The 25,447-nt window shown below is 51.6% G+C and overlaps 2 protein-coding genes across 2 annotated transcripts; both read right to left on the bottom strand.

The window, feature by feature from the left end:
- Positions 1 to 2,502, bottom strand: LOC120392370 (C-type lectin domain family 2 member D-like). Its single transcript, XM_039517085.1, has 4 exons — positions 2,415 to 2,502; positions 1,698 to 1,867; positions 1,253 to 1,356; positions 1 to 296 (listed from the first exon to the last, which is right to left on the bottom strand). Exons 1-4 carry the CDS (start codon positions 2,500 to 2,502, stop codon positions 149 to 151), a joined length of 510 nt encoding a protein of 169 aa, XP_039373019.1. The 3' UTR covers positions 1 to 148.
- Positions 2,503 to 13,519: 11,017 nt separating this feature from the next.
- LOC120392416 (C-type lectin domain family 2 member D-like) lies at positions 13,520 to 25,048 on the bottom strand. The gene is made up of 5 exons (XM_039517155.1): positions 24,926 to 25,048; positions 23,953 to 24,072; positions 23,045 to 23,214; positions 22,605 to 22,708; positions 13,520 to 13,795 (listed from the first exon to the last, which is right to left on the bottom strand). The coding sequence occupies exons 1-5, from the start codon at positions 25,011 to 25,013 to the stop codon at positions 13,648 to 13,650; spliced, it is 630 nt and encodes a 209-aa protein (XP_039373089.1). The 5' UTR covers positions 25,014 to 25,048; the 3' UTR covers positions 13,520 to 13,647.
- Positions 25,049 to 25,447: the final 399 nt, after the last annotated feature.

The raw sequence follows: 25,447 nt of genomic DNA, 5'->3' as shown, positions 1-25,447 counted from the left end.
TTAGTTCTAGGTGTTAAACAGAAAAAGGTTCATAGTGATCTGAGCGCAGTGTGACTTGTCAAGCTGATTGGGTCTTCGCTAAAGTGACGTTTTCATTCCATGGCGTTGTTAGGAAATGGTGACATCATCTCTGTGATTCTCAGACATTTCAGTCCCTTCCTGCTGAATTGTCATTTCTCTTCATCGTTACATTTGGTTTGCTGCAGATCCAGTTTCTCCTCGTGTAGCACCTTGAAGAGCTCACAACACCCTTCTCATTCAGATAAGCACAATCTCCTCCTCCCCTTACTTCAAACCTGTAACAGAAAGTGACGGGACTAGGATCAGTTAGGGTCAGCAAAAACATCATTCTGACCAGTGCCGCAGGCTTTCATCTCATCCGCTGTCCTGAAATCAAAGTAAGGATTGGTAAGGCAAGAGCAGCCTTCTTACAGCTCAAGAACATCTGGAGCTCCAGAGAGCTGTCTTTGGCAATAAAGATTCGACTGTTCAACTCCAACGTGAAATCAGTCTTACTGTATGGAGCTGAAACCTGGAGGACAACCAAAACAACCACCAGGAAGATCCAGACCTTCATTAATAGCTGCCTTAGAAGGATTCTCCAGATCCGCTGGCCAGACACCATCAGTAACATCTACCTCTTGGAGAGGACCCATCAACTCCCAGCAGAGGAAGAAATTAGAAGGAGAAGGTGGGGCTGGATAGGACATACACTACGCAAGCAGCCAACCAACATCACCAGACAGGCACTGCAGTGGAAAAGAGGCCGCCCAAGAAATACCTGGCAACGCGACCTTCAGGTTGATAGCAAAAAAATGGGCTATACCTGGAACCAGCTAGAGCGAATGGCCCAGGATAGAAGACTATGGAGATCTGTGGTTGGCGGCCCATACCCCGGTTGGGGTGACGGGCATGAATGAATGAATGATGATGCTGTCCTGGAGTAGTTTAAAAAACAAGTTGTGATCCCTCTAGCCCCTACACAGCTGGGCCTCTGGTCTGTATCTGATCAATCTAATCTGTCTGTCGTACCTCGCAGCAAAGCATTTTAACAGATAGAAAATAAAAGCAAAGAATCTGTTCTCTTTGTTTAAACCATGAATTAGAGACAAAGCCTTTGGTGCAGGGATTGTCTCCCCCTCTACGGTGCCTAGGCACTGGGGTGATGTTGCAGTATTAATACCCACCAGTTTGTCCACATTCGGCATTTGACCCCAACATCTGGAGAGTGAATGGAAGGAAAAGGACTCACAGGTTGTTGAATTCGGTGCCATTTGGCCATTTCCAGGGCTGGTCCTGTTCCCTCCAGAGGCCGATCCAGTGGTCTGGGAGACCTTTATAGCGCAGCATGAAAGCCTGTGGAAACAAAAGCAAAGGGGAAAAGGAGGGTGAACTCTCTCATCCATCACCTCTCCCACCGTGAGGCTCCTCCTCACCTCCCTGTTGCATTACTCTTCCCAGCCCACCGCATTTCCCCAGCCCCTCCCTCTCTGGGACTGTGAGGTCTGCATTTGAGTGCCACATAGTGCCACATAGACTCTCTGTCCAGACAGGGCTGGAACTCAGCTGCCAGGACTTTTGTTAACTCTGATCTCTCACCACTAGAGACTCCAGGGTACCTCAGTCTCCAAGGGCTTCCAGAGCTAGCAACCCAAGCCCTGTCTATGGCAGTCACAACACACCTGTGTGTGTCTCACCTTCTCCTGCAGGGTGTCAATCCCAGCCAGGGAGGCGCCAAGGGAAGAGCAGTGGCTCTGGCTGGAGCTCCAGTTCCCTTCCAGCTCTGAGAAATAGTAACATTTCCCTCCGTACCCAACCCAGCCTTTAGGGCATGCGACGGCAGCCAAACACGGTGTCGATTTCCCCCCTGAAAATGAGAAGGGAACATGTCAGTGAGACTGTCTCCTCCTTTGCCTGTGTCAGTCAACTCCCCTTCGCCCTTCCTTCCCCCCAGAGGCCAGGCTTCCAGTGCCTCTGGACTCTGACCAGAGCACTTCACATTTGACTGTCCAGGGAGCTGGTCCTGGTAGAAAGGACAGACCGTCTGGTCTCCATCTGGTGTCCCCCACGATCTTGCGTAGCCACGTGACAAGGAACAGTTTAAATTGTAACCCTTTGCTGTGCTACACCTGGGAGTGATGGACAAGGTCGTACTCCTGGGGAATCTCTAACAAACGCCTGTTTTTGTGGTGATACTGCAGGTTCTTCCATTGACAGTGAAGTGGGTTCTAGTGATGCTGTATCACAGGCCTGTGCCCTGCCATAGGGATTGGGGACAAGGGGCGCAGGATGGCTGGGTCTATAACCAAGCCGTGCTCTGCAACTGAGCTTCCCTGCTTTACTACTGATTTGACAGGGAGAGCTAAACTGCCTCCATCAATCCTGATACAGCCTGATGTGTGCACATGCCTTACAGGAGGAAGTGGTAAAGAGCAGAGATGTGTCCTGTATGAATCCTTCCTGGCCCAAGGGAAGCCAGAGACACCAGGGAGCACAGAGCATCTACTGGTGACAGGTCAGGGCTGAATGGGGTCCTAGGAGAGATTCTTCACTCACCTGCCAAAGCAGCTGTGGTAACGATCAGTGTGAGAACGAGGAGGGCAATGACTGCACCTAGAACAGGCACCAGCACTTTCTGTGCAGCAGGTTTTGATGACTGGGGGCCAGGCCAATAACCTGAAAGAGAAAAGGCCATTAGAGTTCCTGGGGCTGCTCCGGAGGGGCCGGGGAGCAGAGCCAACAGTATCAGTGGCTCAGCTGCTGGGGCCTGCGCAAATTTTACTGTTTAAATTCTACAGTATTTATAATTCTATAGCAAATCTCTATGACGGCAGCACCCAAGGAATCCCCACAGAATCGGAATCCCACTGCTGCAGCTGCCTTATCAGCACATGGAAAGAGAGTCTCTGCCTCAGGGAGCTTAAATTCTAATAGACAAGTGGGTGTAGCCAAACAGGGAACAGAGGAGGGAGGGTAACCATGATAGAAACATGCAACTGTCATGTTGCACACATATCTAGTCCATGTAACCACAAGTCACTTACAGTTTCTTTGTGGTTGTACAACAGCTTGCACAACCGTTGATTAGGGTGGGGGATTTGACTACTCCAAAAGTAACTGGAAAATTGACCAAATATTGTCAACTTATGGCTATGCTGGTCAAATATTTTGGAACACTAATTTATTAGAACAGTGACAAAAAGTTGAAAACTTCCTGGTTTCAGCCTTCGATAGAGATTTGTGCCTAATTATAAAAAACAAGTTATTTCATGGACTTATTTGAAGTCGGAAAAATGCAAAACAGTGAAAAAGAGTGAACGATGGCTCCATTCTTGTGCTTGCTTAGGCAGCACCTTTTTGGAATATCTGATGGCCATCAAATATTAGGCAGTCAATTAACATTATCTGGTGTGTTAATTACCAGGCTGACAAACCTAGTCCTGATCCTGACTGAGTGCTACAGTGTTGCAAATCTAATAATAATTGATAAAGTAGACAGGGCAGCTCCAAGTACCTGGCTCGGCTTCTCTTCTCTCTGGCTCTCCCTTGCCATTGGGTACTAGGAGCTGATCTGACTGAGCAGAAACTGCAACTTTCTCCATCCCTCTTCTGTCAGTGACACAGACAGGTCAATGGATGTTGGCTGGGCTCAGCCAGTAATTCTTTGATCTGGGACACCAGCGACTGTTCCAACCAGCTGTGGAGATCCTGGCTCCGGATCCTCTCCACCCTGCAGATTCCCAAAGCGATCTGTAAATCAGGATTTCACAAGTCACAACACATTCCAGGTCACTGGTGTCTTTCTTGCCATTTGTCACCTCGTTCCCAGGCTAAACTTCAAGATTATTCATTGTCCCGTCCCTCCAGCTCTGCGCTACTTTAGGAGGGAGCCAGCAGATAGACGATGTTCCCCTAGGAGGCTGATTGTGATCAGTTGTGAAAAGCCCGATCTGCCAGCATGACAATGAGCTCGGCTCTGCCTCGATCAGGGAGCTCGGGGGCGCTGCCAGGGCTGCGCTGTTCGCTGTTTGGCAGGGAAGGAACATCCCTACCCCTGGCTGGTCACTGTCCCGCCAGCTGGGGCGTAGCTCGGGCTCAGCTCTGCCCTCCGCTAGGAGGCGCCCGAGCGCGTTAGCTGACAGCACCGGTGAGCCGGGCAGCGCGGACTCCCCGCTGAGCACTGGGTCTCTGACGTCACTACAGCTGTCGCCGTGAGTGCACCAATGAAAGGCGCGTTGAGGTCAGCTGACTTGGCTGAGTTCCAGCCTCTGGTCACGTGCCCCCCTGTCCCCGGGTGTCTCTCCGGCAGAGGCGGGGCGGGGGGAAAAGCAGGGAGTGGCGTGTCCCTGCGGTGAGGGCCATTGAAATCGCTGCGGGCGGGGGAGGGGGTTATGTCCCCTGGGTGCCTGCAGCTGCGGATTTCAAGGAGGGCGGGAGAGAAGCTGGAGTCAGGGAGGAACCTTCAGCGCTGTTCCTGCCCCGGCCTCTGCCAGCTGCATGATCCGCCCCCTGCGCCCCGCTGCCCGGCGCCCCGCTGCCCGGCGTCTGTGCCAGCGGCTGAGACGCTTCCCGGGGACAATTGTCTCCGGCCGCGGGGGCTCCGAGGACGCCGGGACAGGACCCAACACAGGCCGGGCTGTGCCTGTCCCCACCGACAGCTCCGCTGCCAGGCGCTGGGACTAGATCTAGCGCCGCGTTTGCAGTTCAGGCCCAGGGGCCCCATTGTCCCTGCGCTCAGACACTCACAGACACTCCCGCGCGAGCCGAACTCCGCGGGACTCGGGGGCAGGACAGGTGCTGCCGGGGATAGAGACAGACCCCGGCCGGGACAAGTGTGTGCACAACACGGAGCTTCCCCGGGTGCTGGGCTCTGGTGCCCGGCGGCCGCAGGCTCTGATCGCGCTTCAGCCGCGGAACGGCAGCGGGGGGAGCCGAACCCAACTACCCCCCCCTCCGCCCCTCCAGCCTTTTCTCTTCGGGAAAGGGACCAAGCGGCTCCTCCTCTCGGGCGCCTGAGCCAGGAGCAGGGCGGCGAATAGACTTGCAGGGGCTCTGGGCAAGGGGCGGGGGGCTCGGCTCCGGGACCCCGGAGGGGCGGGGCGGGGGGTACCTTCCCCAGCCCGCCCGGGGCTCCGGGGCTGCCCGCTTTGCTAAGGGCTCAGCCCCACTCCTGGGCTGCTCCCCCTTCCACCCCAGGGGTCCCGTGGGGAGCCATTAGCCCCTGTGTTCCCCCCGCACTCAGAGCCCGGGCTGCTCCGCACACAGCCCCGCGGAGCCGGGCCCGCCCGAGCTGAGGCAGGGCTGAGAGACCCCTTCCCCCGGCCCCTGTGTCCTGCCTGGGACTGACCTGCTCCGCGTCCGGCTCCTGGCACAGTCACAGCGCGGTGAGAACGTGAGCGAGAAGCGAACTCCATCTTATACTCTGCCGGAGATCAGCTGGCCAAGCTCGTTGCCCACATGGACTCCCCCAGTTCAGTGAGGTTTTTTGTTTGTTTGTTTTTTAGAAAAAGGTACTCATTTATTGAAGGTATGACAAGTGTATTTACAGTATTCATCTGCTCAGGATAGCTCTATCAGTGAGCCTTAACGCAGCAATTATAAATTACATTTAAAAGAGGAAATGCTCCAAATATGTTTCTGTTACAGAAGATACATTTTTGCAATGACAGAACACTTAAGGCTAAGGAGTAGTTTTGACTTCTTCCCCGCCACCTATAGGTACTTGGCAAAACTGATGTTTGTCTTTGAGACTATGTTACTTTGAGGGATACAGACTGCTAATGTTGTCCCCTCTCAGTCGCGGCGGCGGCTGGGCGACTCCCCTCCTCCCCTGTGGGGCCCAATCCGTCCTTCTGTGAGAGCCAACAGGGCACGTGTTTCCCGGGAGAAGTGCTCTAGGCCCGTGGTTCTCAACCAGGGGTAGATACGTGCACCCCTGGTGTATGTAGAGGTCTTGGAGAGGCACATCAACTCATCTAGATATTTGCCTCTTCTTACAAGAAGCTACATAAAAAGTACCAGCTAGGTCAGTACAAACTGAAATTTCATACAGCCCATGACTTGTTTATACTGCTCTATATGCCACACATTGAAATACCAGTACAATATTTATGTTCCAATTGATTTATTTTACAATTCTATGGTAAAATGAGGAAGTCAGCACATTTTTTAGTAATTATGGTCATGACACTTTTGTATTTTTATGTCTGATTTTGTTAGCAAGTAGTTTTTAATTTAGGTGAAACTTGGGGGAACACATCAGACTCCTGAAAGGGGTTCAGGAGATTGGAAAGTTTGAGAGCTGCTGCCCTGGGCCACTTAGCTGTGACCCTAGCCCCAACCACTGCCCCGGGGCAAGGGAGTGCATCTGACAGAGCCCGGCTCACCCACAATCCTCAGCCTCCAGCTGCTTCCTACTGCACTGAAATCTCACACACTCTGGACCCAACGGAGTGGGCACCGGACTGACTCCCCCTTTCCCTCACACCTAGCTGGCATCATGCAGGGCACTGCAATGACTCACCCTCACACACACAGGGTGTCCACAGGGGGCCCTGCCCTGCCTGGCATTTCCCTTCACGCATGGGGCATTTCACAGGCAGCATCACATGGAATCATGCTCACCTGCACCCAAGCAGGGTGTAGCACAGGGAGCACCACAGTGAATTGCACTAGCAAACACACAGCATGTCAAAGAAGGGGTACCACACTGAATTGCATTAGGTGCAGGTAGCACATCACACAGGTGCACTGTACTGAATTGCACGTGCCTGAACACACACAGAGTGTCGCACAGGAGGAACTGCACTCAGTCGCCGTCACACACAGATATGTAATTTATGTTATGTGTAAGTGTTATTGAGATATACATGTACATAAGAGTAGTCTTAAGGAGATAGCAGTGTTCCAGAGCAGTAATACTGATAGTCCTTCTTATAAAAGGATGTAATGCACTGAAGTGCAATTGCCCTAACTGTTAGGATATAGATATTCCGGCCGGTCTGCAAAGGCCTATACTTTAAGAATTTAGGTGTATTCTTATCATTTAGCTAGTTATAGAGGTATAAAAGAAAGAATCAAAATCACTGTCTGTCTGTGTAAGGGCCTTCTGTTATTGTAATAGTCTAAGGCCTTGTTCTTAGGCTAAGGCCTTTGGCTAAGCACAGGGCATCACATGGGGGCACCGCACTGAATCACCTTCAGCCCCACATGCACAGAGCATCACCTGTGTCTCACCGCTCTGAATTGCACTCACCCTCACACAACCATGGTGTAGCACAAGGGGCATCGCATGGAATTGCACTAACCCACTGTGACGGGGTCCCCAGGGTGCCACCTGGACTGTGGGACCCTGAGCTCTCCAAATGCATCAACCTGGGCTGCCTCTTCTATGATGCTGATGTCAAGCTGCAAACCTCTGGCCAGCACTGTGCTTACAGCCATCCGCAGGCAGGGACACACCCAGCTAAGTTACATGAATGGTCTCCCAGCCACTCATGAACCATCAGCAGGAAGACTTCAGCCAATTCCCCCCAGCTCCGCCGTCTTGTACCCCAGATCTGTACCATCTTGCACTGGTCAAAAGCCTGGCCAGTGTAAGCTCATTACCTAGTTCATCACATCTGCATAGGAAAGTGAATATGCCCCAGCCTTTGTAACCTGAGCTGAGATTCCCCCAAGTACTTCAACCACAACACACTGTTTTAGGTCAAATAGAAAACAGAGTTATTAGCTACAGAGAGAGAGATTTTAAGTGATTATAAGCGGCAGGCAGAGAGATCAGAGTTGGTTACCTAAGAAACAAAATAAATGTATAGTCTAAGTCTAAAACAGACTAAGGAAGGTTTGAATCAAGCAGTGTCTCACCCTGACAGATGGGACAAGCAGGTCACCATTCCTCAATACACAGACTGGGGCTGCCTGCCAGCCTGGGACCTCCCTTCCCCAGTTCAGAGTCTGTGGCCTTGTCTAAACTGGCAGCGTTACATCGCCAGCTGTTACATCGCTGCTCAGAGAGTGCTGAAGGGAAACCACTGTCGTGTTCACACTATCAACTGCCTGTGCAATACCGTTTTCACACTTGTGGCTCTTGCATTGGCATTTGGAGCGTGGCACTCTGGGCAGCTATCCCACAGAGCAGCTCTTTCTCTTCTGTTGCTAAGTGTTGTGGGAAGGTGGAGGGAGTCACAGTGCATCCTGGATCCTGTCCCAATGCCCCATGATGCATTGCTTCACATCCCAGCAACCCCTGTGCTTCCATCCACATTTGGTGCCATTTTTCAAAGGTTTGTGTACTGCGCACTCTGCCTCTTTAGTCTGCAGGAATGAATCCTGCAGTGCTGACCAATATACTGCTCACCCTCACTAACACGTCACGAGTGGCAGTGCAGTTATTCCTTAAACTACAAAGGCAAGAGGAGTTCAACATTGATCTTGCCATGTGCAGTAGCTATGACATGAAATTGCTTGTGGCATTCACGGAGGTGCTGACCACAGTTGAATGCCGCTTTTGGGCTCGGGAAACAAGCACTGAGATCACGTCGTCATGAAAGTCTGGGATGACGAGCAGTGGCTGCAGAACTTTTGGATGAGGAAAGCCATTTTCATGGAACTATGTGATGAGCTTGCCGCAGCCCTGCAGCGCAAGGACACAAGAATTAGAGCTGCCCTGCCATTTGAGAAACGCATGGCGATTGCACTGTGGAATCTGGCTACTCCAGACAGGGCCGCCCAGAGGATTCCGGGGGCCTGGGGTCTTCGGCGGCGGGGGGGCCCTTCCGTTCCGGGACTCGCCGCCGAAGTGCCCCGAAGACCCGCAGCGGGAGCCCCCCGCCGCCGAAGCGGGACCCGCCGCTGAAGTGCAGCCCGGTCTCGGCAGTAATTCGGCGGCAGGGGGTCCCCGCCGCGGGTCTTCGGGGCACTTCGGCGGCGGGTCCCGGAACGGAAGGGGCCCCCCGCCGCCGAATTACCGCCGAAGACCGGGCTGTGCTTCGGCGGCGGCCCCCGCTTCCCGCCCGCCCCCAACCTCTTACCCCCGGCTCCCTCCTCACCCGGAGTCTCAGCGCCTCGCCGGAACAGCCGCAGCGTGTGGCCGGCGGGGCCTGAGCTCCGTCCCGCTCAGAGCCGCGTGGGGAGGGGGCAGGGCTGGGAGCTCCATGCCGAGCGGAGGGAGCCAAGCTCAGCCCAGAGCTCCCAGCCCCGCCCCCTGATGACGCGGCTCGGAGCGGGGCGGGGCTCAGGGGCCCCGGCGGAGACTCGGCGTTTGATACGCTGAGGCTCCGGGAGAGGGGTGGAGGCGGGAGCCCCCGCTGTTCTCTTGGGGGCCCCTGCGGAGCCCGGGGCCCGGGGCAAATTGCCCCCTTTGCCCCCCCCTCTGGGCGGCCCTGACTCCAGACTGCTACTGTTCGGTCGCTAACAAGTTCGGAGTGGGCAAGTCGACTGTTGGACTTGTGTTGACGAAAGTGTGCAGGGCCATTAATCACATCCTGCTCAGGAAAACCGTGACTCTGGGCAACATGCATTACAATGTGGATGACTTTGCACAGATGGGTTTCCCTAACCACGGAGGGGCAATAGATGGGACGCATATTCCAATTCTGGCACCAGACCACCTAGCCACTGAGCACATTAATTGGAAGGGGTATTTCTCAATGGTTCTCCAGGCACTTGTGGATCACTGTGTGGATTTCACAGTCATTAACGCAGGCCGATCCAGAAAGGTGATCCATGCATCTTTCGGAACACTGGCCTGTTCAGGAAGCTGCAAGCAGAGATTTTCTTCCCAGACCAAAAGATCACCGTAGGGGAAGTTGAAATGCCCATTGTGATCCTGGGAGACTCCGCCTACCCCTTAGTGCCATGGCTCATGAAGCCGTACATGGGGAACTTTGACACCAGCATGAAGCAGTTCAGCAACAGGCTGAGCAAGTGCAGAATGACTGTTGAGTGTGCTTGTGGCTATTTAAAGGCCCACTGTTGCTGTCTATATGGGAGGCTGGACCTGGCTGATGACAATATTCCTATGCTTATAGCTGTGTGCTGTACGCTCCAGAATATTTGTGAAGGGAAGGGTAGAAGCTTCACTCAGGGCTGGACTGTTGAGGCTCAGAACCTGGAGGCTGAATTTGAACAGCCAGACACCAGGGCTCTTAGAGGGGCACAGCTTGAGGCCATAAGGATCAGTGCTGCCTTGAGGCAGCAATTTGAAGCTGAAAGCCAGTAATTTTTGTTGCTGTGCTCGGGAGTGCCGTGCTTGTAATGCTAGGGGGGTGATTATGATTGCTCCACACTCAGCACTGAAAGAAGATTTAAGAAATTTGCCTGTTGCTTTGCAGGGCTCTGTTTGCTTTCAGTGAATAGAATAAACATTGCTTTCAAACCAAAACAATTCATTTATTAAAAAACAACAACCAGAGAAGAGAGACAAACAAAAAAACACATCAGCACTGTGGCGGATTGGGGAAGGGAGGGTCCCAGGAGGAGGTGGGATCTCCGTACAGTTAAAGATTTGTGTATGTCCAGGTATCATATGCAACCTTGTTCTCTGGAGTACCATGGAATGGGTACTGTACTTCAACAAGGCTAAACTGCGGAGGAACAGGTGTTGAGTGCAGTGGGTACTGGGAGTCCGCAGGGCTGGACTGTGACGGGGCAGGTGTGGAATGCATTGGGTACTGACTGGAGCCAGGATGTTGACAAGACTGTGTTGGCGGTATCAGTGGGACACATGGGAAAGAGTTTTGTGACGGTGGCTGCCGGGGAGAGCGGGGATGGAGCTGCTCCATTTGCAGTGCTCGGAGCACCTGGAGTGTGTCTGCTTGGCGCTCCATAATGTTTAAGGGCTGCTCCGTGGCTTCGATCTGCAGGGCCACGTTCTCCTTTCGGTCCGTCTTCTCTCTGTCCCACCACTCCTTCAATTCTTTTTTTTTCGGCCTCGGAGTGCAGCAGGACATCACACAGATGGTCCTCACTCGTTTTTTGAAGAGGCCACTTTCTAGTTCTGCGCAGCCGTTCAGCTGGCGATAAAGAGGGAGGCTGGGATCTCAAGGTATCTCTTTGAAGCCAAAATGCAACATTTGACAGAAGCAGTATTGTTTGCAACACACAGACCACTGGTTCAATGTTTTAAAACACAGCCACTTTTCACATACCTATCACTAACTGGCTGACCCCAGGCAAGCACACATGAGCCACAAGACCCCCCAAATGGTGGGTAACCGCAGGGGCAGGGGAAATCAGTGTTCCAGGCAGGGCCACCCAGAGGGGGGGCAAGTGGGGCAATTTACCCCAGGCCCCGGGCCCAGCAGGGGCCCCCATGAGAGTTTTTCGGGGCCCCTGGAGCAGGGTCCTTCACTTGCTCCGGGGGCCCCAGAAAACTCACGGGGCCCAGGCCCCGGAGCTTCTTTGCTCCCGGTCTTCACTGGCAGGGGGATAGAAGGACCCCCCACTGGAGTGCTGCCCCAAGCAAAAAAAATGTGGCTGCCCCCCACATCCCCCACCCTCTGCACCCTGGGGGGGGGTCAGTGTCTGTTCTCTCGGCTCTGCCTGCAGGGGGCTGGGGAAGCAGCTGTCAGCACCTGCCCCTCTCAGCCCTTGCACCCCCCATCCCACTCGCAGCCCCTCCACTTGTACCTCCCCCCCCCCCAATCGCTCCTTCGCCGCACCTCGTCCCCTTGTACTCTCCCTTCCCCTGGACCTCTCCCCTTGAACCCTCCTCCAGCCCTATCCTCCTGCACCCCCCTTCCCCTGCATCTCTTCTCCCACAACCCTCCTGATACCCCCTCTCCTCCTCCGAGTACATCACACCCTGCTTCTCTGCCAGTATAGAGCCCCCAAGTGCCCCCACACCAGCTCTGCTGTCTGACCCCTCTTTACTAGATCCCCATCCCTTCCCGGGTACAAGGATTGAGGGTTAGTCCCTATGGCTTCCATGTGCTTTTGGAGCACTAAAGATAGGGCTGTGGGAGATGGGGTGGGGGGTGAGATTTATACTGAAGTGAAATAAAATAGGAGAAATGGTTTGATCCCCACTGCAAGTTTAAACAGGGATTGCTGTGGTGAACGAGGAGGTCACGTTTGGGGGCGGGGGGGGGGGGGAAGCCTAGGGCTGGGGTGCCAGGGGGTCGGCAGCAGCCAAAAAATTTTTTGCTTAGAAGGGCAAAAATACCTAGAGCTGGCCCTGGTGCTGACAGAGCCAGGCCTGGATGAAGGGGGCTCTGCCCTGAGACACACTCATGCTCACGCCTTTAGGGTCTGCAACAAGGGGTCACAGCAAATTGTCCTGATGGTTTGTAGCTGTTGACAGTAAGGACACAAGGAAGACCACATTGAAACAGGAATGAACTCATGTTCAGGGCTCTCAATACAAATTCAGACATAACTGCAGGTGCGACACAGGGCTCCAGTCTTTCATACTCGCTTTGAGCTGGGTGTGTCTGGCCAGAGCCTGAATCGCATCCATTTACATATGAATGGCTGCTGAAAGGGGGCCACGTGAGGCTGCCAGCTTACATGGGAAGGGGGAGAAATTGCCTCTTGGTGTTTCACTCTTCTCACCTTAACGTGAGGTTCACTCACAGCTGAGCATCAGGCCTCCTCCTACGTGGGGCTCAGAAGGTTCACGCAGAAGGAGGATGTGCCTGTCCCTACAGAATTTGTAGCTTTGTCTTAAGCAGGGAGGGGGAGAGAGATTATTACCTGCCTCTGCCCACCCGAATTCCAGGGGTGGCCCTCTATGGTCAGTCCTGACAGCAACCGACGCTAACTTTGGAGAGTCACCTCCATGATGCTGTTCCACTGCACTGACCCGAGACATCTGGGGAAATGCTGGGCTAAAGGAGCCTCAAAGCCTGGCTCAGAGCTTGCAGAAAGACAGTTTTATCCAGAAGTATCTAGAGGAAGCTTTTGCAGGGAACTATCACAGGAGACACTGGCTGAGTCAGTAAAATTTAATAAAAATAATTTGAAAACAGCTTAATAAATAACTAATATACAGTACACACACAATATACAAATGCCAATTCTATGGGATCATTAGTAAAGAATGGCTAATACAGGCACTGGCATTAATACCACCCTCCTCCCCTAAAATTCCCAAAGGCACATTCTATAGGGACAAGTGGAGGGGTGGATGGGCTAACGCAGGCCCTAGCATGAATACACCATGAAATATTTACAATATCCCTTTAGGCAAGAAGCAGACTAATACAGATATAGCAATATGCTTTCCCACACTCACCTCCCTCGACACCGCACCCCCCCCCCCCCGCCAATAACATTAAAGGGACATTGTCCACTTGAACCTTTTGACACTGAACAATTTTTTTAAAAAATCCAGTTTCTGATGGAGCCCTACAGATGGTAAATCGTGATTTCCCCCACCCGGCAGATCTCCTGCTATTCTTTATAAGGGTCTTTCCAGCCCACTGACTGACTATGCAGGAGAAACAGGGGCACTGACTTTTCAGCTTGATCGTATTGTGCCTAGATGTTTTTCTGAGTTTAGTTTTAGGTATTGAACAGTAAAAGGTTCACAGTGATCTGAGCACAGTGTGATTTGTCAAGCTGATTGGGTCTTTGTTAAAGTGATGTTTTCATTCCATGGTGTCGTTAGGAAATGGTGACATTATTCTGTGATTCTCAGACATTTTAGTCCCTTCCTGCTGAATTGTCATTTCTCTTAATTGTTACATCTGGTTTGCTGCAGATCCAGTTTCTCCTCGTGTAGCACCTTAAAGAGCTCACAGCACCCTTCTCATTCAGATAAGCACAGTCTCCTCCGCCCCTTACTTCAAACCTGTAACAGAAAGTGACGGGACTAGGATCAGTCAGGGTCAGCAAAAACATCATTCTGACCAGTGCCGCAGGCTTTCATCTCATCCGCTGTTCTAAAGTGGTTTAAAAGACAAGTCGTGATTCCCCTTGTCCCTTCACAGCTGGGCCTCTGGTCTGTATCTGATCTATCTGTCTGTCCTACTTTGCAGAAAAGCATTTTAACATAGAAAATGAAAACAGAAAATCTGTGTTCTCTTTAAATCATGAATTAGAGAGAAGCTATTTGGAACAGGGATTGTCTCCCCCTCTACAATGCCTAGGCACTGGGGTATTAATACCCACCAGTCTGGCCACATTCACTGTTTGACCCCCAACATGCAGAGAGTGAATGGAAAGAAAGGGACTCACAAGTTGTTGAATTCTGTGCCATTTGGCCATTTCCAGGGCTGGTCCTGTTCCTGCCGGAGGCCGATCCAGTGGTCTGGGAGACCTTTGTAGCGCAGCATGAAAGCCTGTGGAAACAAATCCAAGGGGAAAGGAGGGTGAACTCTCTCATCCATCACCTCTCCCACCGTGAGGCTCCTCCTAACCTCTCTGTCGCATTACTCTTTCCAGCCCACCACATTTCCCCAGCCCCTCCCTCTCTGGTGGTCTGCATTTCAGAGTATTGCAAAGCATGGACTCTGTCCAGCCAGAGCTAGAATTCAGCTGCCAGGACTTTTTAACTCTGATCTCTTAACACTTGAAGCTCTTTCCTCAGTCTCCAGGGGCTTCCAATGTTAGCAAGCCAAACTCAGTCTGTGGCAGTCACAAAACATGTATGTGTGTCTCACCTTTTCCTGCAGGGTGTTGATCCCAGCCAGGGAGGCGCCAAGGGAAGAGCAGTGGCTCTGGCTGGAGCTCCAGTTCCCTTCCAGCTCTGAGAAATAGTAACATTTCCCTCCGTACCAGACCCAGCCTTCAGGGCATGCGACGGCAGCCAGACACGGTGTCGATTTCCCCCCTGAAAATGAGAAGGGAACATGTCAGGAGTCTCCTCCTCTGCCCCCTGCTCTGTGTCAGGGTCAACTCCCCCTCCCTTTCCTTCCCCCCAGCCAGGTCCCTCTGGAATCTGATCAGAGCACTTGACATTTGAATGTCTAGCAGCTGGTCCTGGTAGAAAGCAGGACAGACTGTCTGTGCTCCTTCTGGTGTCCCCCACAGTGTTGCGTAGCCACATGACAAGTACCAGTTTAAATTGTAACCCTTTGCTGTGCTACACGTGGGAGTGATGGACATGGTCATGCTCCTGGGGAATCTCTAGCAGATGCCTGCTTTCGTGGTGATACTGCAGGTGACAGTGAAGTGGGTTCTAGTATCACAGGCCTGTTCCTGTTCAAGGTGTGTCCTGCTATAGAGAGACTGGGGACAAGGGGCGCAGGATGGCTGGGCTGTAACCAAGCCGTGCTCTGGCTTCCCTGCTTTACTACTGATTTCACAGGCAGAGCTAAACTGCCTCCATCAATCCTGATACAGCCGGGATGTGTGTAAGGAGAGTCCCCACAGGCATACGCCTTACTGGAGGGAGTGGTAAAGAGAGTAGATGTGTCCTGTATGAATCCTTCCTGGCCCAAGGGAAGCCAGAGACACCAGGGAGCACAGACCTGGTGATAAGTCAGGGCTGAATGGGAGCCCTAGGAGAGATTCTTCACTCACCTGCCAAAGCAGCTGTGGTAACGATCAGTGTGAGAACGAGGAGGACAGTGACTGTGCCTAGAACAGCCACCAGCACTTTCTGTACAGCAAGTTTTGGGAGCTGGGGGCCAGGCCAATAACCTGAAAGAGACAAGGCCATTAGAGTTCCTGGGGCTGCTCCGGAGGGGCCAGGGGAGCAGAGCCAACAGTATCAGCAGCTCAGCTGCTGGGGCCTGCGCAAACTCTACAGTATTTATAATTCTATAGCAAATGTCTATAACGGCAGCACCCAAGGAATCCCCACAGAATCGGAATCTCACGGCAGCAGCTGCCTTATCAGCACATGGAAAGAGAGTCTCTGCCTCACGGAGCTTAAGCTGTAGTAGACAGGTCACAACAAGTGGGTGTAGCCAAGCTGAGAATGGGGGAGGGAAGGTAACCGGGACAGGAACATGCAACTGTCAGGTTACACACATACCTACTCCATGTAACCACACGTCATTCACAGTTTCTCTGTATTGGTACAGCACCGTGCACAGCAGGGTCCTGATTAAGGTGGGGGATTTGACTCTTCCAAAAATAATTGGTCAATTGACCAGTGAAATATTGTCAAATTGGGTCTATGATGGTCAAATATTTTGAAACACTAATTTGTTAAAAGTAACAACAGTGACAAAAAGTTGAAGACCTTGTGGTCTTCTATAGGCTCAGCCTTCGATGGGTATTTGTGCCTAATTAGAAAAGAGAAGCTATTTCCTTGACTTATTTTAAGTCAGAATAGTGCAAAACAGTGATAAAGAAAGAATGGCGCCTTCGTTCAATGAAATTGGCAGGCTGCTGCCTACATCAGGTCGTTCTTTCTGCAATATTGAAAAATATTTGATTGTCAGTCAATTAACATTAATTAAAGGGGTTAATTGGCAGGCTGCCAAACCTACTCCTGATCCTGGATTGTGGCTTCTGAGTGTTGCAGTTTTAATAATTATTAGAGCAGACACTGATGCTTCAGTACCTGGCTCTGCTTCTCTTCTCCCCGGCTCTCCCTTGCCATTGGGTGCAGTTTCCGCACAGTGGGATCCGCTCCTTTCCCCATCCCTCAGTGACACACACAGGTGAATGGACGTGGCTGTGCACCGGGCTGGGATCAGCTCCTCTCTGCCAGTAACTGTCTGCGCCGAACCAGCAGCGACTGTTCCAACCAGCTGTGCAGCTCCTGGCTCCGGATCCTCTCCACCCTGCAGATTCCCAAAGTGATCTGTAAATCAGGATTTCACAAATCCCAGCACATTCCAGGTCTCTGGTGTCTTTCTTGCTACTCACCCCTTTTTTTAGATTATCCATTGTCTCCCTGTGGAGGTGCCTTTGCAGGGAGCCAGCAGATATCCAATACTCAAGCTCCTCTTCCTCTAGAAGGCTGGTTTTGATCATCCCTCCCCTCACCCCTGAGTTAGTTGTGAAAAGCACAATCTGCCCCCATGAAAATCAGCTTGGCTCTGCCTTATCAGGGGAAGGTAGAAACTTTTCCTTTTGAAAATATTATGGAAATAGAGGCTGGGCAGAGAGTGGTTTTAATTACCCAGCGGCAATGGGAAAGGTCTCCCCTTCCCCTAATTATCCCCTGCACTTCCCACTCAGCTCAGACAGGCCCAGACGTCAAACTGGGTTAGCAAAGGGGATCCCAGAGCACTGGGGCGCTGCACCTGCTTTGCTGTACGGTGCTTGATGGGGAAGGAGGCTCCCTATCCCAGTTTGTTCATAGTCCCGCCAGCTGGGGTGTGGCGGAGACAGACCGAGCTCTCCCCTCCGCTGGGAGCAGGGGTCGGCCGGACTCGCTGCTGATCACTTGGTGACGCTAGAAGGGCAACGAGGGGGAGAAGCTGGAGTCAGGTCTGAGCCTTGAAATCTGTTACTCCCCCAGCCTCTGCGAGCCGCATTGATCTGCCCCCCTGCTGCCTAGTGCCCCTGTGCCCAGCGTGATTAGCAGCGTTTGGAAAGCTTTGCGGGGACAATTCTCCTCCCACCCGGGACTTACCTGCCTCGGAGTCCGGCCGCCACCGCTGCGGTTCCGCGCGCCGGAGACAGTCACAGCCCGTGTGAACGGCAGAGGGAGGCGGGCTCTATATAAGACTCCCCGCCCACCCGCTCGCTATAGGCTGCCGGGAGATCAGCTGGCCAGGGACTGTGCTCACGTGGCCTCACTATCCCCGAGTGCCAGCGTCCGCCTCCCAGTTCAGTGAGTCCCGCGGCTGGGCGACTCCCCTCCTCCCATGTGGGGCCCAATCCGTCCTTCTGTGAGAGCCAACAGGGCACGTGCTTCCCGGGAGAAGTGCCCTGGGCCAGTGGTTCTCACCCAGGGGTTATGTGCACTGCTGGGGGTACGCAGGGGTCTTCCATCGAGAGCCTTGCCCAGTGTTACAACAGGCTACATAGCAAGCACCAGTGATGTCAGGACAAACTAAAGCTCCATACAGACACTGACTTGTTTGTACTGAGCTCTGTGTCCTACACACTGAAATGCAAATACACTATTTATATTCCAGACTAATTCCATGGTAAAAAGGAGACAGGCAGCAGTTTTTCAGTACTAATGGCTGTGACTCTTTTGTCTGTTTATGGCTGATTTTGTAAGCAAGTCGTTTTTGAGTGAGGTGACACTCGGGACTACACAAGCTACATCAGACTCCTGAGAGCCGCTGCCCTTGGCCACTTAGTTGTGACCCTGGCCCCTAACCATCCCCAGGGGGAAAGGGACTGACAGAGTCCGGATCACCCACAATCCTCAGCCTCCAGCTGCTCTGAAATCTCACACCCGCAGGACCCAACGCAGTGGGCAGAACTCTGACTCCCCCTTTCCCTCACACACAGCTGGCATCACACGGAGCACTGCACTGACTCCTCCTTGCCCTCACACACACAGGGTATCCACAGGGGCCATTGCCCTGCCTGGCATTTCCCTTTACACACACGGGACATTTCACAGGCGGCATCACATGGAATCACGCACACCAGCACCCAAGCAGGGTGTAGCACAGGCAGAACCACAGTGAATTGCACTAACACACGCAGCGTGTCCCACAAGGGGTACCGCACTGAATTGCACAAACACACACAGGCAGTGTGTCATAGGGGAGGCACCCCACTGAACTGCAGTAACACATATGCATGCAGCCCATCACACATTTGGTACTGCACTGAATTCTACTAACACTCACACCCAGCACATCACACAGAAGACACTGCACTGAATTGCTCTAGGCCACAGGCTCACAGAGTATCACAAAGTGGGCACTGCACAGAATTGCATTAAGGCACACATAAGCGCCCTCACACAGGGGGCAGTGCACTGACTGGAACTAACACACCCACTCGCAGTGCATCACACAGTAGGCAGAGCACTGCACTGAATTGAACTACCAGAGACACAGCCCACCACACATGGGGCACCATGTGAATTGAACTAAGACACACTTGCAGTGGATCACAGAGGGGGAACCACACTGAATTGCACTAACACACACACAGTTCATCACACATTGGGCACTGCACTGCACTAAAAACACACAGGCAGCACACCACAGAGTGAGCATCGCGCTGAATTGCACTAACAGACATACGCAGCCTGTCACATGGGGAGCATCACACCGAATTGAATTAACCCACACATTTAGCACATTACAGGCAATGTAATGAATTACACTAACACACAAACATTCAGCACATTACATGGGGAGTACCAAAAACGGAATTACACTAACCCACCTGCACATCCCATCGCACAGGGACACTGCACTGAATTGCACTCACACACACACTTAAAGCATCATGCAGTGGGTATCACATTGACTGGATGTAATCCATACATTCAGCATTTCACATAGGGGGCACTGTGATCTTACTTGCATGAAGCCACACACGCAACACACAACACTTTGGGCACCACACTGAATTGCTCTACCTCACCCTTACACTGCGTCACACGCAGCACTGCACTGAATTGCACAAACAGACACAGGCAGCACATCACATGGGAGGCACCCCACTGAATTACAGTAACACACACACACACACACACACACACAGGAAGGTCATCAAGTCCAGCCCCCTGCCTTCACTAGCAGGACCAAGTACTGATTTTGCCCCAGATCCCTAAGTGGGGCCCTCAAGGATTGAACTGTGTCACAATCCTGGGTTTAGCAGACCAAAGCTCAAACCACTGAGCACATTGCATCATACAGGAGCACTGCACAGAATTGCACTCATGCACACACTTACCCCATCATGCAGTGGGTACTGCATTGAGTTGATATATCCATATGTGCAGCATGTCACACAGGAGGCACTGTACTCACTTACGCTAAGCCACACACACCATGCATTACGCTTTCAGGACCACACTGAATTGCTCTAAGCCACCCTCATACTGCATCACACATGGGGCACTGCACTGAATTGCACAAATAGACACAGGCAGCACATCACACGGGAGACACCCAATTGAATTGCAACAACACACACATGGCATCCGTAATACATTTGGCACTGCACTCAATTCCACTAAAACACTCACACACAGAAGACACTGCACTGAAGTGCTCCAACCCACACACCCACCTTGTGACCCAGGGTGCACCACACTGAATTATACTAACATACCTACACAGTGCATCAGACTGGGGGAACCACATTGATTTGCAGTAACCCACACACATGCAGCGTGTCACACACAAGGCACTGCACCGAATTGCGCTAAGCCAGACACATGCAGTATGTCACAAATTGGGCAATACACTGACAACCAGCATGTCACACAGGCAATACTGCACTGAATAGCACTAACACACACACACACACACAGATTGAATCACACATCCTACACCACACTGAATTATTCTAAAAAACAGTCAGGCAGCACATCACACCACACTGAATTGCACTACCAGACACACAGCCTGTTACATGAGGGGCACCATACTGAATTGCGTTAAGCCACACACGCAATGCATTACATGATGGCACTGTAATGAAATACACTAACACATGCACACACTGTATCACACGGGGGCACCGCACCAAAATATCCTAACGCAAACTCCCATAGTGTGACACGAGGGGCAGTGCGCTGAATTGCACTAACACAGAGATGCAGTGCCAGCGTGTCACATGGAGGCACCGCATTTAATTGTAGACACACATGCAACAGATCACACAGGGAGTACCACACAGAATTGCACTAAGCCACCTTGCAGCACATCATACAGAGGGCACTGCACTGAATTGCATGAGTACACACACGCAGCATATCACACGGGCACCACAGTGAACTACACTGATACATACAACATGTCTCACACGGCACTGCACTGAATTGCATGTGGGACACAGGGCTCCAGTCTTTCATACTCGCTTTGACCTAGGTGTGACTGGCCAGAGTCTGAATGACACCCATGTACATATGAATGGCTAGTGAAAGGGAGGCACACAAGGCTGTCAGCTTATATTGGAAGGGGGGAAATTGCCTCTTGGTGTTTCACTGGTCTCGCCTTAAACTGAGGTTCACTCACAGCTGAGCATCATCAGGCCTCCTTCTACGTGGGGCTTAGAAGGTTCCCGCAGAAGGAGGATGTTCCTGTCCCTACAGAGTTTTTGGTAAGGGAGGGGGAGAGAGATTATTACCTGCCTCTGCCCACCCGAATTCCAGGGGTGGCCCTCTATGGTCAGTCCTGACAGCAACCGACGCTAACTTTGGAGAGTCACCTCCATGATGCTGTTCCACTGCACTGACCCGAGACATCTGGGGAAATGCTGGGCTAAAGGAGCCTCAAAGCCTGGCTCAGAGCTTGCAGAAAGAGTTTTATCCAGAAGTATCTAGAGGAAGCTTTTGCAGGGAACTATCACAGACACTGTCTGAGTCCGTTCAAATTATTTTAATAAGTTTAATATTAATATACAGTAAAATACACACTATATACAATATATATATAGATATAGATATACACACACACAATATACAAATGCTAATTCTATGGGATCATTAGTAAAGAATGGCTAATACAGGCACTGGCATTAATACCACCCTCCTCCCCTAAAATTCCCAAAGGCGCATTCTACAGGGACAAGTGGAGGGGCTAACACAGGCCCTAGCATGAACACACCCATGAAATATTTACAAGACCCCTTTAGGCGAGGAACAGACGAATACAGATATAGCAATATGTTTCCCTCCACCCCAATAACATTAAAAGGACGTTGTCCACTTGAACCTTTTGAAACTGAACAATTTTTTTAAAATTCCAGTTTCTGATGGAGCCCTTCAAATGGTAAATCGTGATTCCTTCCACCCTGCAGATCTCCTGCTATTGTTTATAAGGGTCTTTCCAGCCCACTGACTGACTATCCAGGGGAAACAGGGACACTGACTTTTCAGCTTGATTATATTGTGCCTAGATGTTTTTCTGTCTTTAGTTTTAGGTGTTAAACAGCAAAAGGTTCACAGTGATCTGAGCACAGTGCGACTTGTCAAGCTGATTGGGTCTTTGCTAAAGTGCTATTTTCATTCCATGGCGTTGTTAGGAAATGACGACATCTCTGTGATTCTCAGATTTTTCAGTCCATTCCTGCTGAATTGTCATTTCTCTTCATCGTTACATCTGGTTTGCTGCAGATCCAGTTTCTCCACATGTAGCACCTTGAAGAGCTCACAACACCCTTCTCATTCAGATAAGCACAGTCTCCTCCACCCCTTACTTCAAAGCTGTAACAGAAAGTGACGGGACTAGGATCAGTCAGGGTCAGCAAAAACATCATTCTGACCAGTGCCGCAGGCTTTCATCTCATCCTCTGTCCTGAAGTAGTTTAAAAAACAAGTTGTGATCCCTCTAGCCCCTACACAGCTGGGCCTCTGGTCTGTATCTGATCAATCTAATCTGTCTGTCGTACCTCACAGCAAAGCATTTTAACAGATAGAAAATAAAAGCAAAGAATCTGTTTTCTTTGTTTAAACCGTGAATTAGAGACAAAACCTTTGGTGCAGGGATTGTCTCCCCCTCTACGGTGCCTAGGCACTGGGGTGATGCTGCAGTATTAATACCCACCAGTGTGTCCACATTCGGTGTTTGACCCCCAACATGCAGAGAGTGAATGGAAGAAAAGGGACTCACAGGTTGTTGAATTCTGTGCCATTTGGCCATTTCCAGGGCTGGTCCTGTTCCCTCCAGAGGCCGATCCAGTGGTCTGGGAGACCTTTATAGCGCAGCATGAAAGTCTGTGGAAACAAATCCAAGGGAAAAGGAGGGTGAAGTCTCTCATCCATCACCTCTCCCACCGTGAGGCTCCTCCTCACCTCCCTGTCGCATTACTCTTCCCAGCCCACGGCGTTTCCCCAGCCCCTCCCTCTCTGGGGCTCTGAGGTCTGCATTTGAGAGCACGGTGCCCCATGGACTCTCTGTCCAGCCAGGGCTGGAACTCAGCTGCCAGGACTTTTGTTCACTCGAATCTGTCACCACTAGAGACTCCAGGGTTCCTCAGTCTCCAGGGGCTTCCAGAGCTAGCAACCCAAGCCCTGTCTATGGCAGTCACAAAACACCTGTGTGTGTCTCACCTTCTCCTGCAGGGTGTCGATCCCAGCCAGGGAGGCGCCAAGAGAAGAGCAGTGGCTCTGGCTGGAGCTCCAGTTCCCTTCCAGCTCTGAGAAATAGTAACATTTCCCTCCATACCTGACCCAGCCTTCAGGGCATGCGACGGCAGCCAAACACGGTGTCGATTTCCCCCCTGAAAATGAGAAGGGAACACGTCAGTGAGACTGTCTCCTCCTTTGCCCCCTGCTCTGTGTCAGAGTCAACTCCCCCTCCCTTTCCTTCCCCCCAGCCAGGCTTCCGGTGCCTCTGGAATCTGACCAGAGCACTTGACATTTGACTGTCCAAGGAGCTGGTCCTGGTAGAAAGAAGGAGGACAGACCATCTGGTCTCCACCTGGTGTCTCCCATGATGCTGCATAGTCACATGACAAGTAACAGTTTAAATTGTAACCCTTTGCTGTGCTACACCTGGGAGTGATGGACAAGGTGGTGCTCCTGGGGAATCTCTAACAGACGCCTGCTTTTGTGGTGATACTTCAGGTTCTTCCATTGACAGTGAAGTGGGTTCTAGTGATACTGTATCACATGCCTGTGCCCTGCCATAGGGATTGGGGGGACAAGGGGCGCAGGATGGCTGGGCCCATAACCAAGCCGTGCTCTGCAACTGAGCTTCCCTGCTTTACTACTGATTTGACAGGCAGAGCTAAACTGCCTCCATCAATCCTGATACAGCCGGGATGTGTGTAAAGAGAGTCCCCCCAGGCACACGCCTTACTGGAGGGAGTGGTAAAGAGAGTAGGAGATGTGTCCTGTATGAATCCTTCCTGGCCCAAGGGAAGCCAGAGACACCAGAGGGGGATGGAGCATCTATTGGGGACGGGTCAGGGCTGAATGGGAGCCCTAGGAGAGCGTAGGGAGAACTCTTCACTCACCTGCCAAAACAGCTGTGGTAACGATCAGTGTGAGAACGAGCAGGGCAATGACTGCGCCTAGAACAGGCACCAGCACTTTCTGTGCAGCAGGTTTTGGGCTCTGGGGGCCAGGCCAATAACCTGAAAGAGAAAAGGCCATTAGAGTTCCTGGGGCTGCTCCGGAGGGGCCAGGGGAGCAGAGCCAACAGTATCAGCGGCTCAGCTGCTGGGGCCTGCGCAAATTTTACTGTTTAAATTTTACAGTATTTCTAATTCTATAGCAAATCTCTATGACGGCAGCACCCAAGGAATCCCCACAGAATTGGAATCCCACTGCTGCAGCTGCCTTATCAGCATATGGAAAGAGAGTCTCTGCCTCAGGGACCTTAAATTCTAATAGACAAGTGGGCGTAGCCAAGCCGGGAACAGAGGAGGGAGGGTAACCATGATAGAAACATGCAACTGTCATGTTGCACACATATCTAGTCCATGTAACCACAAGTCACTTACAGTTTCTTTGTGGTTGTACAACAGCTTGCACAACGGTTGATTAGGGTGGGGGATTTGACTGCTCCAAAAGTAACTGGAAAATTGACCAAATATTGTCGAATTATGGCTACGCTGGTCAAATATTTTGGAACACTAATTTATTAGAACAGTGACAAAAAGTTGAAAACTTCCTGGTTTCAGCCTTCGATAGAGATTTGTGCCTAATTATAAAAAGCAAGTTATTTCATGGACTTATTTGAAGTGGGAATAATGCAAAACAGTGAAAAAGAATGAACGATGGCTCCGTTCTATGAAATATATAGAATGCCCTGCTGTAGGCGGCACTTTCTGGAATATCTGATGGCCATCAAATATTAGGCAGTCAATTAACATTATCTGGTGTGTTAATTACCAGGCTGACAAACCTAGTCCTGATCCTGACTGAGTGCTACAGTGTTGCAAATCTAATATTAATTGATAAAGTAGACAGGGCAGCTCCAAGTACCTGGCTCGGCTTCTCTTCTCTCTGGCTCTCCCTTGCAATTGGGTGCTAGGAGCTGATCTGACTGAGCAGAAACTGCAACTTTCTCCATCCCTCTTCTGTCAGTGACACACACAGGTCAATGGATGTTGGCTGGGCTCAGCTCCTCTCTGCCAGTAATTCTTTGATCTGGGACACCAGCGACTGTTCCAATCAGCTGTGGAGATCCTGGCTCCGGATCCTCTCCACCCTGCAGATTCCCAAAGCGATCTGTAAATCAGGATTTCACAAGTCACAACACATTCCAGGTCACTGGTGTCTTTCTTGCCATTTGTCACCTTGTTCCCAGGCTAAACTTCAAGATTATTCATTGTCCCGTCCCTCCAGCTCTGTGCTGCTTTAGGAGGGAGCCAGCAGATAGACGATGTTGAATCTCCTGTTCCCCTAGGAGGCTGATTGTGATCAGTTGTGAAAAGCCCGATCTGCCAGCATGACAATGAGCTCGGCTCTGCCAGGGCTGCGCTGTTCCGTGTTTGGTAGGGAAGG

Source organism: Mauremys reevesii, unplaced genomic scaffold (assembly GCF_016161935.1).
Source record: "Mauremys reevesii isolate NIE-2019 unplaced genomic scaffold, ASM1616193v1 Contig1, whole genome shotgun sequence".
Taxonomy (NCBI): domain Eukaryota; kingdom Metazoa; phylum Chordata; order Testudines; family Geoemydidae; genus Mauremys; species Mauremys reevesii.
This window is presented reverse-complemented; position numbering and strand designations above follow the sequence as displayed.

Bases quoted from the DNA above. Each gene is read 5' to 3' on its own strand.
- LOC120392370 (XM_039517085.1), bottom strand. From the start codon at position 2,502: ATGCTCTGTGCTCCCTGGTGTCTCTGGCTTCCCTTGGGCCAGGAAGGA. The intron at 1,868-2,414 runs GTAAGGCATGTG...TCTCATTTTCAG, and splicing joins GCTCTTTACCACTTCCTCCT to GGGGGAAATCGACACCGTGT. The intron at 1,357-1,697 runs GTGAGACACACA...TTGTTTCCACAG, and splicing joins TTGACACCCTGCAGGAGAAG to GCTTTCATGCTGCGCTATAA.
- LOC120392416 (XM_039517155.1), bottom strand. From the start codon at position 25,013: ATGGAGAAAGTTGCAGTTTCTGCTCAGTCAGATCAGCTCCTAGCACCC. The intron at 23,215-23,952 runs GTGAGTGAAGAG...TCTCATTTTCAG, and splicing joins TACCACAGCTGTTTTGGCAG to GGGGGAAATCGACACCGTGT. The intron at 22,709-23,044 runs GTGAGACACACA...TTGTTTCCACAG, and splicing joins TCGACACCCTGCAGGAGAAG to ACTTTCATGCTGCGCTATAA.